The following is a 20538-nucleotide window of genomic DNA, read 5'->3' as shown; positions in this document are numbered from 1 at the left end:
AAAAAGAAAGGAAAATATTCAATATCACAATATTGATACTACATGTGATGAATACACAAAGAGTCATTTTGAAATCATCTCTTATTGAAGAGTTTGGGCTGAAATCTATTGATCTATCTATTTCACTCAGCAAAATCACAATTATCCAAATCGCATTATGTGCAATATTTGGTAAAGGCACATAGTGACATCACTATGTAACACTAGCGCCTCTATTGGCTTGTGCTCCAACTAGGGTTGCAAAGGGGCGGAAAGTGTCCATGGGACATTAAGCCGGAGAATTTTGGAAATATTCTATGCAAAATTAAACAAAAAACATGACATTTCAACAGATTTTTAAATTTAAAAAAATGTCTTTTTAAAGTACAACAGAACAAGTTTTAATTATGTTATTGAACAATTATTTGTTTCATTGAAGAACGAAAACAGGAATGTTGAGTTAAATATTACTCATCTGTGCATGTGATGGAGGAATGCACAGTGCCTGTAGGGGGTGTGGTCTCAATAGCCATGCAGTAAGCGGTGTGCTATGGCATGGATATTCAAGTGTACTTGAATGGCATCTGTTTGTTTTAGTCAAGATTATGCTAAAATATACTTTCCCCAACTATATTTAAGTTCCCTATGAAGAGCCAACCTTCAATTTAGAACATTCCCAGTTTATTCCCATTAATTCCCATGGAAAGTTTCCATCTTTGAAAATTCCCGGAATTTTGCAACCCTAGCTCCAAAACATTGTACGTGATAGGCTAAGGGGCGGGACATCTCTAAGCAGTTGACCAATCCCAACAGAGCCGGCCAGCTAACCAATCAGAGTAGACTGGGCTCTGGTTTTTCAGACAGAGGGTGAAAAGAGGTGCTGCATTAAAGCATGGAGACATGTCCCAGTAGAGACACTACATACTGATATGAACATGAAAATGAGCTGCAGAATATGTCCTCTTAAACATTTTCATCACAGCTTTCATATTTATGTATGTAAGATTACAAATACCTGTTGTGTGTGTTTTTGCGTTCATCTCTGTGTGTATTGTTTTATGTCTGCTTAAGCACAGAGGAGAAACAGGGACAGGAAGAACAGGGTTGGTGTCAGGATGTACTGTGTGTCTCCGCCACAGTAACAGTCAGGGCCACTGAGAAGAGAGGGGGGGGGGGGGCATTCCTCACACGGAGCTCCAGCAGCCCAACACCCACGCTGACTTTCTCAGAGACCGCTAGAGAGAAGGGGAGTGAGAGTGATGCCTAATTTCCTCACTGTCTCAGAAAGAGGGAAGGAAGTGATTTAACCCAGAGGTTCCCAACCTTTTATTGTGCCAAGGACCGGCAGATACATAGGCCTACATAAATACAAAAAAACGCGGACCGGTTGTCAATTTTAACTGATTTTAATATTTACTCACCAGCAGGTAGCAACAGAGACTAATTGTATGTAACAGCCTGAACAAATACTAGAACAATATGCATCCACGCCGTACATATGCATATGGCAAAACATATTAACAACGAGAAAAAGAACCGGTGTTTTTCGGAAAAAACCATGGATATAACCAAATATATATATTATAATATATAACCACACACACCAGCGTTTCCGCCAGGGGGCCGTCTTGCCGTCATTTGACGCCCTTATTCAGCTCGGGACGCCCTGAACTCGAGCCGAGGGCATCCAAAAATATTAATAATTCGAGAGAAGATCGAGAGTTTTTATCGCTTGAAATTACGAAAAGGACAAGGACATCCCTCTGTTGGAGGGGCAAAGGAGTCTGGTGGGATTATTTTCGGAGTATTGAAGGTCGTTTCCCCGACATCGAAGGTGCCTGCTACAGGACAACACGGAACGTGCGCGATTTGGACGCGATGAGCAGGGGGGTTTTAGTGGAGCACGCGAATGAGCTGCGAGCACCAGAGCCTCGCAGTGGCGATACTGAGGCTCCGTGGTAAACTGTGAATGAAGAGCCGTTTGGGAGCCGAAACAGTGACTAGAGGCCACGGTGATTCACTGGAAGATTCAGAAATGTCCCTCAATGTATTCAAATATAGTATATTTTCCTCTTTTATGTTTTAAATGTAGCATTTAGCACTATAGATGGTGCTGAAGCCTCTTTCTTCATCTTATAAAATATGCTTGTGGAGTTAAAAGGAAACCAGTGATTCCCATTTAATAAAATGGAATCAACTTAAAGCTAATACAATAGAAATGTAAACCCCTTTTTAACTCTGAGACAACATATGTCAGTAAATAGCAAACCGACTCTACGCACAGCTTAAGTGAAGGAAATATTACAATCTCACTTTTAATAAAACAGGCACTGACTGGTTTATTTTGGCCAGTTAAATCTGCCTTGCCACTTTTTGTAATTATATTACAGTAGAAAGTAATGGTGTTTAAGGAGGTCATATTTTTTGTGGACGGAACACATTTTAACCTTTGCAGACCGTTTACATGCACCAAAACCCACACAAAAAACCCACTACTGGAAAGGGAAAACCCCAAACAGCATTAAAGGGGCTCTTCATGTCGGTGAATATTGTGAGTCAACTCAAGTTAAAGAACTGTTAGCTGAATTTGAGCCTGCTTCCCATTGACTGCATGAGTCTTTATCAGTGTCAGACTATTAGATCTGGCCTCACTTAACTTAATGCACAGCAGTGTGTGGGGGGGTGGGGAGCTGTGGTATTCCTAACATTAAAGGTGGGTATAATATGTGTGTGAGTTTAACCATTGTAACCGCTGTGTATGTAAGACAGGGCTCTGGACAGAACATATGTAATGGCAAAGCTTGATTGAAACTCAAATTGAGTTTTCACTCATTCAACACTCATTTAAGTTTTCTTTCCTAAAACTTAAATGACTCTCTACTCTCTTACAGATCTGTATTTCAGTGTGATTCTCAGATTAAGTTTCATCATTCTGTCTGCTATCATTTCTCTCTTTCCTGTTTCCCTTTGCAGAAAAGCACCCCCATCATCAGTGTAACCCTATGTTGCTTTTCCTTCGTTTATACTTAGAAACAAATCACATATAATCTGTGTAGGTGAAGCAGAGAGGAGAAAATAATTCATCATCTATCTCTATTAAATCTATTTTCCTCTTGTTTTTTTCCAGAGGTTACGGCGGTTATCGACTAAATACCGCACAGAGAAGATCTACCCCACCAACGTAGGAGAGAAGGAGGAGAATGTCAAGAAGAACAGATATAAAGATATACTGCCATGTAAGTACCAACACATACACGAAGTATGTTAATATGAATGGGAAAACGTGTCTCCCACTTATACATACACTAACATAAAGCACAAAGTAACTGTTCTTGGCTACTGTATTTCCTAGTTGCTGTAAAGGTCTGACACACACACACACACACACACACACACACACACACACACTGAAAGTGGACTGAAACAGACTTAAATGTATCTTTGAACGAGGAACTGTTCTAACAGTGACGTCACCCTGGAGTACATTTCTATATCACCAGTCTTAAATAATAATAATACATTTGATTTCTAAGCACTTTTTCAGGTGCTCAAAGACACTTTACAGTGGCGATAGCTCCTTGAAAGTCTTTAAGTAACGTTTTATTCTTGTTATCAATGAATCTGGAGATTATCTTCCCATTAAAGCATTTTTAGTCTTTTGCAATTCAGCATATGGTATAAAAAGCAGGACACACACACACACACACACACACACACACACACACACACACACACACACACACACACACACACACACACAGCTGTTGCTGTACTTATGGCGCATTTCCACTACAGCGCGGTTTAAGCGTGCCGTGCCCGGCCCGTTTTTGCTTGCGTTTCCACTAGGCGTAGTTCTGGCTAGCGGGTACTTTTTCACAGTTTTCTGGCTCTCCAAAATCGAGGTTCTTTCCGGGCCAACAACCGGGCTGAGTATGCTAAACTAGTGAGAGAATCGCTGGCAACAAAATGAACATATTTGACCGTGATTTAATTGTAATACACGTTTCAAAATGATGCCGAAGTAACAACATACTGATACCGGTTAGTAAAAACCATGAATTAATGCTTTGACAAGTCTGCAGACAGACGGCAGGCGAAAAACCTTTTAGAATGCTTGTTTTCTGAATGGAGCTTGGCTAAGCTAACGTTATATATGCTCCGACCGTCCACACTCACAACAACGGCCTATACAGACATAAATTAACCAGCGACTGTATTCGCCATGACACAGGCAGTCTGTGGTTTGTACTTGTTTAACTTTTGTCTAGTTTCTGAACAGATATGAGGAGCTGTGATCTCTGAGTGCTAAGAGCTAACGGCTGATGTTGGTTTTGTGTTTTGCATTGAAGATGACGTAACGCAGGCCTATTCAAATGGCGGCCCGCTGGCCAGATGCGGCCCAGAACCAACTCCCGAGTGGCCCAGCCTCCCGTGGCCAAATGTCTACACTAGTACAGACCATGTACAACACTCCGCGTTGCCTAGAAACAACCAAACAACAACGACGCAGCGCATTTTTTTAAAGTACATCTAGTGGTCCTATGATAGCAACTCTAAAATATGTCTCTCTCAACTCTGAAGCGTAAACTTGACGATGAAAACCGTCAGTTTAATCCTGCCTGTACCGACAAATACTTGTTTATTCAGCCGTCAAATCCAAACGCCAAGCCGATGTGTTTAATTTGCAATCAGTGCGTTGCGGTACTTAAAGATTACAATGTCCGGAGGCACCACAATGACAAACACCCGACTTTCCGAACAAACTTCCCCGAAGGATCTCAGGAGAGGGCGGTAAAAGTGCAGAGTTTGATTTTATGTTACAACCGGAGCTCTACCACGATGGTGCGAACATTCACAGCCCAAGAAAGAGCTACAGCTGCTTCTCTCTGTGTTGCATGGATCTTGGCAAAAAATAAAAGGCCATTCACAGACTCTGAAACCATGAAAGAGTGTATGCTGGCCGCCGTGGATGAAGTGATACATGACGACAAAATTAAAACGTGTGTGACATCTGCCATTAAAAATGTTCCTTTGTCAGACACGTCAAACATCCGTAGGGTTGAAACTCTTGCTACAGATGTGTTTGAAACGCTGTTGGAAGAACTGAAGAAAGCCGATGTCATGTCCATTGCAGTAGATGAGTCCACAGACAAAAGTGATACCGCACAATTGTGCATATATGTCCGTTTTTTCGACGGCAAATGCTTCCGAGAGGAATTGCTTGGCTTACTGTCGTTAGAAGGACACACAACTGGCGAGATAGTCTTTGAGAGAATTTCAGCCTTTTTCAAAGACTCCATCTGGATATGGAGCGTGTGTGCATGCTTGTGACAGATGGGGCTCCATCCATGGCAGGGAAAATAAGTGGTTTAGCAGCACGTTGGTCCGCTGTAGCACCCCGGTTAACATCCTTACACTGCATTGTGCATCAGACGGTGTTGTGCGCAAAACTCGGTGGGGAGCTCAAAACTACAATGAACAATGTGATGGCTACTATTAATTTTATACGCTGCACATCAAGCCTCCAACACCGCTTATTCCGCAAGCTGCTGTCAGAGATGTCAGCTGAGCACCACGACCTGCTTTTGCACAATGATGTCAGGTGGCTGTCCAAAGGCAAAGCACTGGAGCGTTTCTGTGATCTCAGAGAAGAGATTATACATTTTCTCCACAGCAGCAAACAAAAGAAGGCAGAAGCAAACTTGCAACGCATACTGGACGACAGCTACATGGCAGATGTCTGCTTTCTGAGTGACATATTCAAACATCTGAATGACCTAAATGTGGGACTGCAAGGCAGAGACAAAACGGTCATTGATCTTGTGGAGCAGATGCGCGCATTCCAAGTCAAGCTGGACCTTTTCGCTACCGACTTGAGCACGGGTCGGATGCTGCATTTTCCGATGCTCCACAAACACATCACATCCCCGGCACAAATCACGGATGTGATGACAGAGTTCATTGCGAGGTTGAAAGAGAACTTTGCCGGTCGATTGGATGGACTTGTTCTGCCCACAGAGGTGATGGGCTTTGTCAGAGACCCCTTTACTGTTGCAATAGAGGGGGACGTATCCACCAGAGCAAAGGAAGTGGTCCCCTCCATCGACGAGGGGACATTTATACTGGAACTTATTGACATGCAGTCATCCGTAACCATGGCACAAGAGCAGCGCATCAACGGGCCAGCGAAGTTTTGGAGTGACATCAAAAAACAGCAGTTCCCTAACCTTCAGAAAGTAGCGATCTGTGTGCTCAGTATGTTTGGATCAACATACAAATGTGAATCAAGCTTTTCACACATGAACTCAATACAAAGTAGCACTCGCTGCTCCCTGACTGACAGCACTCTTCACCAATGTCTTAGGATTGCATTGACATCCTATGAGCCAAAAATCACTGCTCTTGTTCAAAACAGAAAATGTCACTTCTCCCATTGAGAAAGTCAGCGATGACAAATCACAAATGAGGTGATAGTAAGCACCTAGTTTACTAGTAGACGTGTAGTGTAGTATTGATTCATGTTAGTTGGAGCTCTTTAACTGTTTGTTAATGCACTTTTTGATGTGCATGTGTCATATGTATCCAATTTTATTTTGTATGTATGAAGACATTTATTAAGACTGCTATTATTGTATTCGGTTAAATGCACTTTGTGATGTGCCTGGTTAAAAAAAAATAACCTGAATATTTTACTTCTAAAGCAAACAAATGTAATGCTACAACTGTGCACTTTTTGGTTTGTATGCACTTTGAGATGCCTCAGATTCTGTTAAATTAATGCTAATTTGTTGTGTTTTTATGCACTCTTTGACGTGCCTTTGTTAGATGAAGGATGAATAAAAATTGCATGTTTTTCATCGCAGTAATATGTGTTGGTTTAAAATTTGTCATTACCCGCTTTTTACAGGCCGCTGAATGTCTGGCCCAGCTGAATTTAGTAGTTATAAAATCTGGCCCAACTGAATTTGTAATTGAATAGCCCTGACGTAACGGCTCCGCCTACACTGCGTTACTATAGTTACTACCCCAGTTCCTAAACTGTAATGGAAACGCAGCATAATGTGAGCCTGGCCTAGCCATTCCGTACTAAGCCGAGCGAGGCCCTGCAGTGGAAATGCGCCATTAGTGACCTCAGGGGGAGCTTCCCTGACCCAACATCTGTTCTACTTTCTTTTTTTTTATACCTTTGTCCTCTTTTTCTCCTTCCTTCCATCCACCCACTCATTCATTCATTAAAGGTCCCATGTCATGCTTTTCTGGTTATCACCCATCCCCTTGTCTGTTATGAAGGTTTTTCTGCATGTAAACGGTCTGCAGAGTCACAAACCCTCAAAGTACACCCTGTAGCGAGTAAAACTCTAACACAGAAGAGACCTGTCTATGCTGCCCCAGAACGCCTCGTTGGAGATTTCTCTTTTTCCATTTGTTTCTTCCTGGGTATGGTGACGTGATCATACCCAAATTAACCCATTGGTTAACCAATCCGTGGAGTTCCTCACACACACACACACTCTCTCAGGGGCAAAACTGTGACGCGCGGGGGGGGGTGCTAGTGGAGCCTCGCAGCGGCCAAACTGTGGCGTGCTTCCACTGTAGGTGCGCCGCTTGCGAGTGGAGCCTCACAGATGGGGGTGCTGCTGCAGCCCCCTCAGCACCATGGCCATGACATGGGACCTTTAAAGCTTTTAGTGAATGAGCTGCTTATATGGCAAAGGAAGAGCGGTTCATCCGTAACAGATGTGACTGCACACACACACACACACACACACACACACACACACACACACACACACACACACACACACACAGAAATGAGGATGCGCTGTGTCCATTAACCTTATTTTACATTTCTCTCCTACTTGTCCTCCCCTTGTCTCTCGCTTTATCCTACTTTGCAATCCACTCTTTTCTCTTTGTCTTGTTTCATTTCTGCCTCTGCAAGTAGGAAATACTTAAAGTGCACCAAAGTAAAGACTTCTTTCTTTCTGTCTATCCACAGTTGACCACACCAGGGTGAAGCTGACTTTAAAAACAACCAATAATGACTCGGATTACGTCAATGCTAACTTCATCAAGGTAAAAGAAAGCACCTGGAAGGCCTTTTATTGTTTGACACTTTGATTACAGTGTTAGGAAGATATATGTGGTATAAAGTGCTCTATGAATGAGAGGGAGATAAAGTGTGTAAAAACAGGATGGATTTGTGATCTTGCTTTCTTTCGCTCCCTTCAGGGTATGGATGGCCCGGAGGCGTATATTGCAACTCAGGGCCCCCTGCAGAACACTGTCATCGACTTCTGGAGGATGAACTGGGAGTATAATGTAGCTGTGAGTATGGCTTAGAGCAGGGGTTCCCAACCTTTTTTCCCAAGAGCCCCCCCAAATGATTCCTGTTGGAAGTTTCCTCCCCCCCCCCCCCCCCCCCCCCCACACACACAAGGGGGGGGTTCAAAGTCTCAAAAATGCTACAACTACTGTCACAAACTGGATGAATGTGAAGTATTTTGTTAAAGGAGGATGAAAGTGTAATTAAGGAGCACTATTGGAGTGACTTTGATGGTTATTGGACTCGGGATTAATTCATTTGGATTCCCGCTGTATGAAGAAATTAAAGGACGGCGCAAGTGGAAACAATTCACAAAGGCATTAAACTGTTTAAAACACATGCTCAAAGTAAGCCGGATTTTGCTGATGTGTTTATGTGGATTCAAAAGTCGTAAATAATCTACAAAATGGAGGAGACCGATCTGATCGGAGCAACTGTGACAAATAATCCAACTGAAAACCGGCATGGACAATGACTATGTTTTAAAAATGCGCTTATCCAGAAAAGCCTGGTTTGGACACTTTATGGGCTGAAGAAACATTTCTATTAAAGAAAGAATTATACATTTCTGTCTTTTTATGCCTTTAATACTCACTTGAATTTTTATTAAAATTAATTAGTCAATTATTTTTTATATTTTATTGTAATGTAGAGACAAGGCTTTTAGCGACAATCATGTATTGCGTTACAATTATATGAAAAGAAAAAAAAAAAAGGCTAAATATGATATTTGGCCTCAAATCATCTGAGGCCTGGCGCACCCCCTGCGATCTTTGATGCTCCCCCAAGGGCGGTGCGCCCCCCAGGTTGGGAACCACTGGCTTAGAGGATGGGGGAAGCAGACAGGAGGATTCAGAGAGCAGGAGGCTGTTAGCATAGAGCAGGGCCTCTGGGTCCAATAGAATAGCAACAGAAAGATGTAACCTACCGCTTTGTGTGGGGACAATAATTAAAGTAGGGAAATACATATTTAATGTCAGACAGATGGGGGGTGCGTATGGTTGAAGCAGATGGACAGAAAGGGGGGAGCTGTGATAAGGTTCAGCTCACACTCGGGACGTTGCAGCTGGGATAATTACTCCTGTAGGATCAAAGTGATCTGAAGTCTGCTGGACTGAATTTAAAATACAGAAAGGTTGAGCCACTCTCTATTAAAGCTTTTAATATTCTGCAGGGTGTGCACCTCATTTCGGAACTACAGCATTGCATACATAGAACATAAAGGAAGGAAGCAATCTTTTGGGAAATGTACGATTTATCCGTGAGTATAAATATTGATTTGTAATCCTTCCTGTTTGTGTCCCTGCAGGTTATTGTGATGGCTTGTCGAGAGTTTGAAATGGGAAGGGTAAGGCCCTGATATTTAATCCCTCTGTGTGCGTTCCAGTGCACGCTTATGTGTGTGTTAATGTGTCCTCATACACTATGTCTTTGGTTCCATCAGTGTGTTTGTCAGTTGCTGGAGGCTGTTACCAAAGCCTGAACTGACTGATAAAAAAGTGTGATTGATGTCTCAGATAACGAGCATATGTAACTACAAATGTCAGTTTTGCACATATGGTTATAGTATCTTATATTCAGTAATTGTTTTCTGTAATTGTCATTGCTGATGTTCCACATTAATTGTTTATTCTGAGCCAGAACGTGTGTGTGCATAGGAAGCTGTGGTATTTGTCTGGTGTGTTGTTCTCAGCCAAAGCTAACGCCTTTGCTTCTCTCGTTAGAAAAAGTGTGAGCGGTATTTCCCGCTGCTTGGGGAGGAGCCAATGAGTTTTGGCCCCTTCAGAATCTCCTGTGTAAGTAGACAAATCTCTAATATCACAGCTGTGTGTGTGTGTACGGAGAGTGTATGGAGAAAAGGGGGCGGGTGGTCTGGGCTCCTGCATTTCTCACATTTTGTTCTAATGGCGTTTTAGTCAAGGATTGTGTTAATGTTCTCCCTGTCTCTGCTGTTTGCAGGAGTCAGAGCAGGCCAGAACAGACTACTTTATCAGGACTTTGACCGTGGAGAATGAGAATGTAAGTCTTCTGACACTGTAAACGTTCTTTTGTTGCCCCTGCCAGTCCTCACAATAAAAAGTCAATATTGGAAATGTATGCAAAATCACGTACAAATAATCAACAATGCTACAAATATGTTCATATCATCACTGTGTAACTCCACTAAAAGTAATGAAATGCATATCGCCCCCACATTCACTTAGGCTGCTCATCTTTGCCTGATGATTCAATTCCCTGTCCTTCCATCGACCATTTGTTCTAATTAAATGTTCTTAAAAAAAATCCCTCCGTATGTGTGTGTGTGTGTAGGAAAACCGGAGGCTAACACAGTTCCATTATATGAACTGGCCGGATCACGACGTCCCCTCATCGTTTGACTCCATACTGGATATGATCGCACTGATGAGGGAATACCAAGAGAACGATGATGTTCCTATATGTGTGCACTGCAGGTAGGTCAGCACGGACAGACTGTGCAGACTCAAATCCATTGCTGCATGTACTGTAACTAAGGCAACGCAACAAAAAAAAGACTGATGTGATGTTTATTATTTATTAAATTATACCTCACTCTCCAATTGCCTGTTCTAGTTAAAGACTCACATGTTCTACTTGCTTATGCTTTCAAATTGAATTGTATGATTCATGAGATGGCCAGTTGTTTTCTTTGAGGAGGCAGTGAGAATTTGCAACAGATGGCTGGCATTATTGTGTGTGTGTGTGTGTTTTGAGTTCCAAGTTTGAACACTGTAGTTAGACCAGACACACACATATGCAACTACTTCTGGCGAAAGCTAGAACTTGTGTTTAATCATTTGCTGATATATAATGTAGATTTGGTAAACTATGTATCCTTCCATAGTTTATCTTAAAGAGCCCCTGTTATGCTTTTGGGGGTTTCCCTTTCCTGTTAGATAGGCCTTTGAGAAAAATAAAGCATTTGAACATTAAAGCATGGAGACATGTCACCTGAAAATGAGGAGCAGTGTTTCCCTACAAATAGTGGCGGCGCAGCGCCGCTGCTGAAATATGCGCGCCGCTGCTGAAATATGCGCGCCGCTGCTAGGGAGCGCCAGCCTGTTTTTTAAATTTTTTTATTATTATTATTAAAATAATAAGTGGCGACCCTTTTTCATGTTTGATTGTTTGTTATGTGAATTTGTAGTATTTGTGTTACTGTATGTTCAATAAAGGTGTATTTTTGCTAAATCTTGAGACATTGCCACTGTATGTACTGGCAGGGCCGATTTTTGGCATAGGGCGCCAGATCTGGGGGGCCCTGCGCTGGTAGCTCTGGGAGGGGAAAAAACATTTTTGACCGTTGGCGCTCATCCTAATTTTCGGCCTTGATGTAACAACATTCATAATTAAGTAAATGTAACACCCTTTTCACCCCGGTTACACTTTTCATTTGCCCTGTACGATGGGCGCTGTAAGTGATGAAAGTGGGGGATGTTGGCTTATCAGGCGCCCGCAGCTCACAGCCAAAGTGCGAGCATGGGAGCGATAGAGCGAGCGTAGGAGAGAGAGAGAGAGAGGGCGCACCGGTACCGGAGCTGTTGTTATTAGAATCTGGTGCTAGCTGCGCTAACGAATATAAGAAGTAGATGTTTCTACAACCAGGGTGGAGGAGAGCTCTCCTGTCAGACTGAGAGGCTCAGTTAGGTAAAGGACTCTCTGAGTGTTTAGATAGTTACACAACACATATTTCCAAGGCACTTAAAATGTAAACGGATCTTTTTCATATGGGTGTTTTAGAGTTGTACCCCCTAGATCAGGTCTCTAGTAATTGTGTGCTCAAAGTGCACCAGATTGAAACATTTTACTTTAAAATGTTCAAAAAAATCTTCGGATGGGGGCATACCCCCGGACCCCCCTAGAGGATGTGACGTCCAGCCTCCATTTCAAACATGTTCATACAATACTGAATACATTTGAAGCAATTTTGACGTATATTACCTATGTCAATAAGTTTCTGTTTTTGTAGTGTATTTGTCTTTTGTAGAGATTTTTCATTTATTCTTTATTTATAAAATCTTGCCTTGGGCAGCAAATTATCTAGAACCGGCCCTGGCACTAGGCCTCAAGAGCCTTTCTTGTGCTGGCAGACACATAGAATGAAATTGGCGGGGTGCAGTTCGCACGCGCACACACTAAAAAAAATCCACGCGCTCCGCGCTCACATTATGCTGTGCCCACGTTCCTTAGCACCGCTGCTATGACTCCATCCTAGGGGAAACACTAATATGTCCTCTCTAACTTATCTTGTTGAGAATCTTATAATAGCTAATATAGTTATGAGATAGGATTACTGTATTGTTAAGGGTCTTGGCAAAACATTAATGACTCAAAGATGAATGGCAATTCCCACCAATAAAGAACTTAATTTGGGGAAATTAACATGCAAAACACACTGATTCATGAAACTATAGGTTTATGCTGCACACATGCGTGGGTATCCACACAGCACACACACACCGTCTCCATGTGTGTATAATCAGCTCGAATGAGCAGCCTGCGGATGTTTCCTGGTTCCTCTGTTACACAGCAGGACTGAGCTGCTCCTGTAAAGATGTGTGGTGCGCTCTACTGTCTGTGTGCACACACACCGCAGAGGCCCTGTGACAGCATGAGATAGAGTTTATGTTTTTATGTGTCGGACATAATGCCACATACTCCGTAGCTCCTGTCTCCATCCTGTCTGCTGAGGTGTTGTGGTTGTCGGTACTCCTTTTATTGTTTTCTCACAAACTGAAATCCAGAGTTGTTTGTAAGTGGATTAATATTTGCAATGACAAGGATAAAGCTCAGGAGTGTATATGTGTCTTCATACATGTGTCTGCTTCTGTTGAATCTTATCTCTCTGACTGATTATACAGTGCAGGCTGTGGGAGGACGGGTGCTATCTGTGCTATCGACTACACATGGAACCTCCTGAAAGCTGGGGTATGTGAACACACACACACACACACACACACACACACACACACACACACACTAACTATCTAAATCATACCTGTTCAAATACACAGGGTAACTGTTATGTGGAGATTCAAGTGGGAATTAACACCTTTGTTTTGTGCTTCTACAGAAAATACCAGAAGATTTTAATGTTTTTCGGTTGATCCAAGAGATGAGGACGCAACGACACTCTGCTGTTCAGACCAAGGTTTGTTCTTCACTTTTTGTTATCACACACAGACAAGTATCACCATTTAAGGTCAATTAACTGAAATACACATGACTCAAATTTATTGGAATAATGTTCAGTAGTTATAGAATAATAATTAGGGATTTGATGCTAATGCTAAGCTTCCTTCAAACAGGGAAGCTCTGAGCTAAGATCAACATTGTGTGATGTGTGTCTGGTTGTCAAATGAACATAATTCCACCAGCACAAATGTCTCAATGTTTAATTGAAACACCAAGTTTCTTACCCCAGAGGATGCAAATCTTGTTTAGAAAAATTATTCATTATTTTTAGGCAATATTAAACACGTAAGGACAAATAATACTGCGTAACAAGCATTCTATCTGTATAATCTTTACGAGAAGTTGCTTCAAGTTATTTCTGTCTTTTTTATATGGTTCCCCATTTGAGTGACAGTAGTGGCAGCGTTTCCTCCATTCCATAGCCCGGGTCATGTCTCTTCCTTCTGTGTTCCTTGCTGCACACCTGCTTCAAAATGCTTCCTAGCCCGGGGTCCACACATTCCCTCCGTTATCTGTAACCGGTTCCAGCGGTTTGACCTGGGAGGATCTTCATTTTCTAGCCATTTCTTTAAAATCTTTAGGCAGCATTCATAAAAAAATAATGAGTGTTATAGTCTGAACAAAGCGCCCATCTTCATTTGCTGCTTATATATGATGTCTCCTCCCACACATAAAAAGAGCCCTGTTAGAGATCTCATAGAATTGCCTTTGATAGAGACTGCTGGGAGCCGGTAACTGTAATGTAATTTCGGAAAATGCATTGCAATACACTTACTGCCTCACCGGGAACATAATGTGATTATATCAGCGTGCATCGGGCGAGGCCCTTCTGTTGTTTTCACACAGGTTGTATTCCACAGCCTTGTAAATTGATGTTTTTGAGCACAGACATGAGAATGTTATTGCTTTTATATTGATTTTCCGAAAAACCCATTTTTGTCCTCCCTTCTCCTTCACCTCACCTATCTCTATCTTTCTCCCTCTTTCTTTGTCTCCCTAGGAGCAGTACGAGTTGGTTCACAGAGCGATTGCCCAGCTCTTTGAAAAACAACTGCAGCTACTGGAGAGCCCCGCCAACACGCAGATACACGATGGCATGGTATGACACACACACACACATATTGTGCATGCTGTCTGGTGTTAAAGAAAGACAGGATGTCGCTGAGTAACGCACTCGGAGTGGGAAAGAAACACAAATAATTAGTCACAGGAGAGGGAGAGGGTGGGAGGAGAAGGGAGCGGGAAGAGAGGCCTTCAGAAAACTTTGCTTTTGACACAGACAGAAAAAGAGTCTGAAAACAGACCTCTCCTCTGCAGGGGAGGGACTCTATACTGTTAGAAAAAACCTTGCTGTGTCAGTCCACACTGCCCTCTTTCTAATTTGACTTCACTATCCTCAGTTGCCCCAAAACACACACTCAATTGCAACCAAACCCAAAAAGTGTATGTAACATACAGGAAAAGCTGAGAAGCAGTACCAGAACTGTCCTCTGTGACTCATCTTAGCTTGAAGTGCAATGCTGAAAGATTACATTTTGTATACAATCCAATCAGGTGTTGTATGTAGCTGCCGTCCATCATACCACATCATTGTATAGCAGACTGGGGGAAGCTACTTTGAAACTAATGAAGCTACAAGCTACTCTTCATTGTAGTTCAAATGCGGAAACTATACACTCCCTCCCCTACAATCCGCTCAGACTGAAGCTGAGTTCAACTCAAGTGCACCTAACAGCATCTACTGTTGATTTACATCAGAAATAAGCATTATTCTTATACCACTTTTGGAATATTGGGACTTAAGATGGGGGATGGCAAAGCAGAATTTCAACAATGTCTAGGATTTACATTTTGAAATAAATGCCTCTTTACTAGTGAAACATCCCAATATCATTATTCTGGTCAGGCAATTCTCAGAGACAGAATGGAAAGTGTCTGGTCCATTTAATGTTCATTCACAAAAAGTGTCCGTATCAAAAAATAAATATATAAATAAATATAAGATCACATAAATATCTTAATGGTTCTAAATATAATATTTCATAAATAACGTTTTAACTCAAATATATCTATCAGATATATCCACGTTAGATCAAAAATAATGTTAATGGCTCTAACATCTAGAAAGGTAGCGTGATAATAGAAAGAGCTACTCTACTAGACTGCCACTAGAAAATGTAGTGAAACTGGTTGAAGCACCACTTCCCCACACTGATTCGTGAAGATGAAAGACAAAGTGAGACAGAGACTGACAGACCCAAACACAGAGGACACACTGGGTGTTTCGCAATGTCGAGTACGCTTGCTTGGTAGCACATGTCTTCCGAGTCACTTGCTTCAGAAGCGAGGCAAGAATATTTCCTGGCATTCGGAAAACGAAGAGTGGAACAGGCGAGCAAGTGTGTGTCATATGAGAAGCCCCGCCTTACATTTTCCGCCACAGATTTGGGGAAATTGGTCCGTGCGCAAAGCATTGTGGGGATTTTAAGACCGCGGAGTCTACACATGTGCAGCCTCGAAATGTCTCGCTACGAAGTACGCTGGGCTCGGTAGAATTCCAAGTATGCTGGACATTGGAACAGTCCTTTGGTGGCACTCGATGACGTAGCATGCTTGAAATAGTGGCTCTGGAGCAGCTTTACTCGAGATTGAGAAACACCCACAGACCTCCAGTCCACTTCCTGCTTACGAAGCTCTGATGACATCACCCCTCTCCCATAATGCACTTTGTGTCTCAGAATAGACACACATCTGTTGGGAAAGGGAGACCCTTCCAAGAGACGGTCACAGGGACACACAGCCATGTTGACTTTAGAAAGACCCACACTCTCTACACTGTTTGGGAAAAGCTTCATTTTAATGGTTATGTTTTTTTAAAGATAGGAACGTCCTTGCTTTTGAGGAAACTCAGTTTAAATTGTTTTATTTTATAACATAATCTGGAATTTCATCAACACAGTCGATCATGTAAGCCAGAAATGTATTAATATCTCAAATAAAACATCATATTTATTTGTTGCATAAGAACTCACATTTCTAATCCTTACTCTGGAAATGACCAAGCATTTAGGATCAAAACACACAATCAAAGTTAATAAGAACAGCTCCTAAACTAAATTCAACTATTATATATACTAAAAAAAGATTAAAACTGAATTCTGGATACTTTATTTCTCGCAATTATATACATAGTAACAATTTAGATGTGATGATAAAGACTTTGAGAGTCAGGAGGATTTTTATATATATTTATTTTAAACCTGAAACCTGTCCACTGAACTGCAGTAAACTTTTAATTGTCTCAAAGTTTGTTTTTATTAATAATTTGTTAAGTGTAGGCGTGTGAACATCAAGTGTGTTGCTACTCACTGTAACCTTGTGATTATCTTACACCAAGTCCAAGAGCACACACACACACACACTCTCTCTCTCTCTCTCTCACACACACACACACACACACACACACACACACACACACACACACACACACACACACACACACACACACACACACACACACACCACACACACACACACACACACACACACATGTCCAGTCAGCCATTGTCAGTGACTCAAACACCCACCAATACCTCATTCACACCAACGGTGTTTCAGGGCCGGTTCGGAACTGGAGCTTGAAAAGCACCGGGTTTTCCTGTTCACACTGCAGCGGAGCAGCCTCTTAGCTCCGGAATCCGGTTCATTTCAAGCACCAAAAAATTGTCCGGCTAGAGCAAAAGCACCGCTAAACGTCACACTTACGTCGAGGCGGGGGCAGGGGCGGGATCAACTCCTGAACAACAACAAAAAGCCCGCGTTTAATCCAGTTTGTACACAACGATGGATAAACTTAACAAGCAGCAGTGGTCCACTGAAGAGACCAGCTACCTACTGGGAATCTGGTCTTCCGAAGAGGTACAGAGGAAGCTGGAGCACAATCGGCCGTTGTTGTTGTTGTCGGTGTGAGCTGTGAGGGGTTTCCGCGCGGTTTGGCTTTAAGAAGCAGGCACGCAAACGGTTACGTCATGACGCAAACGGTGACACAATAACGCAGCACCAAATGGACTCTGGGCAGTGTGAAAAGAGCCGGAGCTAAACCGAAGAACCGCTTCTGAACCTGAAAAGCTCTAGCACGGAGCTTGAACCGGAGTTGCGTTGGTGTGAATGAGGTAATAGGTGCTCTCAATGGCAGTCAACAATAAGCCTACACACACACACACACACACACACACACACACACACACACACACACACACACACACACACACACACACACACACATACACACACACACACACACACACACACACACACACACACACCAGTGTTGGGCAAGTTACTTCCAAAATGTAATATATTACTTATTACTCTCTTTTGAAAGTAATACGTTACATTACAGTATTACTGTCTCTGAAATGTAATGAGTTACACGACTTTTTATTTACTTTTTAGTTACTTTCACCAAAAATAACCGCAAAAGAATGGCTAGGTATTTTAAATGCTAAAATGTAGTTTAGTGCAGCTCATTATACATCCAGTGAAGGGCAATGTGGTATAGCATAACAACTGTGTAGGCCCTTAAGGCTACTAACAACTTGTATTACACGGCTTAGTTGAATACTTGATTCTGATTGTAACTTCTTAACATGTGACACGTTGTTAATACAGCAGTACAGACCACTGTCAAGGACTATAATGAAGGTTGCTAAGGAGGATCAAGAAAGAGAAAGGAAAAGAGGTTAAAAGACGGAGCGCTGGACGTCAGATAAATCACCAGAAGAAGGCAGAGAGGAAGTAAACAATAACAGGACACGGAATGGGCTCTGTAGTGTGTTTAGTATATGGCCGTGTACAGGCCCGGCTCCAGAACAAAATGACTCAGGGTGCCTCTGAGATTACAGGGGGCGCAGCAGTAGTAGGTTTACATGAGCAATAGTGGCCGGCAACAGCAATGAAAAATAGCATTGATGGTCCCCAATGAACAGATTATGGCATTTGTTATGTTTTGAAACCAAGCAAGTGAGAACATTTCAAGTGTGTTAAAAGTGCAATCCTGAAATATTTCATATAGTCCAAAGTGGACTGTGGCAAAGAAGAGCACAGAAGCTTCAAAACTGTACTGATAAAAGAAATGAGAACATATTGTAAATCAAGGCAAATATTATTTGAACCAGCTCATGGTTTGAAATGGCAAACATTGAAAAGCAAACGTATTATTAAAACCATGTACTACATCATCACCTTGGTCCCATCATATACTCTGGGAAGAGAATATTTACTGTGCTGGAAAACTGGTATCACATCATCATGTGAGGTTGACTTTGTGACCTGGAGAACATTTCAGCTGCAACATTAGCTCGTTGATAAGCTTGGGATATGAGATATTTTTGTAGCCATTCGTGGTGAAGGCATCTGTGCTATTGTATGCATTATTTGACCCAACATTTCTACAGGCATGGCAGAATATTAATCTATTTTCACATGAATATTCCATTGTCTATTTTTATACCACAAGCTGCAAAATGACCGCCTAACCCCACTGTACAGGCGAGTACTTGTTTAGATATACCTGGGCAGGCTCTGTTTTGCCGTGGTATCCTCTGCGGGCCGCAGAGGGGCGGCGTAGTTTGGGGAGACGAAGACTACTGCTCCGGGAGCGAGGGCGGTGAGTCAGGCGGGAGTAAGCTCGTGTCCACAACGGAGGGTCACGTGATGTCCCCATCTGACCTGTTGCTACTGTCTGCAGTAGATGCAGTGTTGCTGGCGTTTAGTGATGGTTGCTTTAACCATTTTCGTATAAATGATTATCCACAGATGTGTGTCACTGCTGTGGAAGCACTTTGGAAATGATGCAGGCGCTGCATTGTTAGCAGGGACTTTTCCCACCAAATGATCTCCACAGCACACTGTGTTTTCATCATGAACCCTGAAGGAAGAGCTCATGTGGCCTCATTTGCCCCTCTGTGTTGAGTTTTTGACGCCTGAAGTTGTCCCGTCATCTTCTATTTATCAGTGGAGAGAGAGAATCAAATTAATGAGTCACGGGGAGGAGAGGAGAGGAGGAGGAAGCTGAAGGATGAGAGGAAGAAAGGGAAGATTAGGCGGGAGGAGGAGCGCTTCTTTCAGGAACAATTTCAATCTTTCAGTGAAGCAACTTCCTGCCTCTGCTCCAGAAACATCTAGAGAGGAGAGAGTTAGAAGGGCACTGATAGAGAACAATCTCTCAGCTGGAGGGAGATCTCTTTAAAGAGGCTCTATTATACTTCCTGTAGTGTGTTCTATAGCTTTCTGTGTAAATGGTCTGCAAAGACTAAAATCCCTGTGCTCCCTCTCCAGAGGGAGTTTCTCTCCCACACACCCCGAAAATGTAAATAGTTTGATTGAGGTATTTGGCACACAATTTACGAGGCTACTTAAGGTTTATAAAAATCTATTTCAACTCAATATAATTTGGTCTTCATAGATTGTTTTATTCTTATCATTACTTCAGTGGAAAAAGCAAATAACAATATATAAATTGAAATGCATTATTATAATTATTACAGAAATCATTTTTTTCACTCCTAAGACTTGGTTATTGGAGAGTTGTGACTGAAGGATACGTTTTTCAGTCCCATGATGTAATGGAGACCTCTTTCTTAACTAAATCATCAAATTCCAGTGGTATGAAACCATCGTGGAACTTAAACTCAAACATGTCTTTGTGTGTGTGTGTGTGTGTCCGTGTGTGTGTGTCTGTCTGTCTGTGTGTTTGTGTGTGTGTGTGTGTGTGTTTGTGTGTGTGTGTGTCCAGGAGGAAAACAGTCCAGATAAAACAAGCCAGCAGTCAGATGATGAGAGATGGGACACCCCGCCTCCAAAACCTCCACGCATACGCAGGTAAGATGTTTGTTAGCTTTTCAAAACTTCAGAGAAAACGATGAATAATCCCGCACTCATCCTCCAAACGATGGATGAACACAGCAGTGAGCAGTAGGTGGGAAGTGAGCACAGTGTGTGTAGGGGCAATCCAACAA

The 20538-nt window shown here is 42.3% G+C and overlaps 1 protein-coding gene across 4 annotated transcripts in view; it reads left to right on the top strand.

The window, feature by feature from the left end:
* The window catches only part of LOC117542861 (tyrosine-protein phosphatase non-receptor type 12-like), a 64409-nt gene that overhangs the window by 14734 nt on the left and 29137 nt on the right, over window positions 1-20538 (top strand). For all 4 annotated transcript variants that reach the window (XM_034210739.1, XM_034210741.1, XM_034210743.1 and 1 more), the window contains 11 exons: window positions 3107-3215; window positions 7979-8055; window positions 8212-8307; window positions 9615-9653; window positions 10030-10101; window positions 10265-10324; window positions 10616-10758; window positions 13186-13252; window positions 13398-13475; window positions 14520-14618; window positions 20316-20401. In XM_034210739.1, the coding sequence (XP_034066630.1) occupies window positions 3107-3215; window positions 7979-8055; window positions 8212-8307; window positions 9615-9653; window positions 10030-10101; window positions 10265-10324; window positions 10616-10758; window positions 13186-13252; window positions 13398-13475; window positions 14520-14618; window positions 20316-20401 (926 nt within the window). The remainder of the gene's footprint in view (window positions 1-3106; window positions 3216-7978; window positions 8056-8211; window positions 8308-9614; window positions 9654-10029; window positions 10102-10264; window positions 10325-10615; window positions 10759-13185; window positions 13253-13397; window positions 13476-14519; window positions 14619-20315; window positions 20402-20538) is intronic.

Source organism: Gymnodraco acuticeps, unplaced genomic scaffold (genome assembly GCF_902827175.1).
Source record: "Gymnodraco acuticeps unplaced genomic scaffold, fGymAcu1.1, whole genome shotgun sequence".
In the NCBI taxonomy this organism is placed as follows: Eukaryota; Metazoa; Chordata; class Actinopteri; order Perciformes; family Bathydraconidae; genus Gymnodraco; species Gymnodraco acuticeps.
Note: the sequence above shows the minus strand (reverse complement) of the source record. Positions and strands in the feature narration are given on the sequence as shown.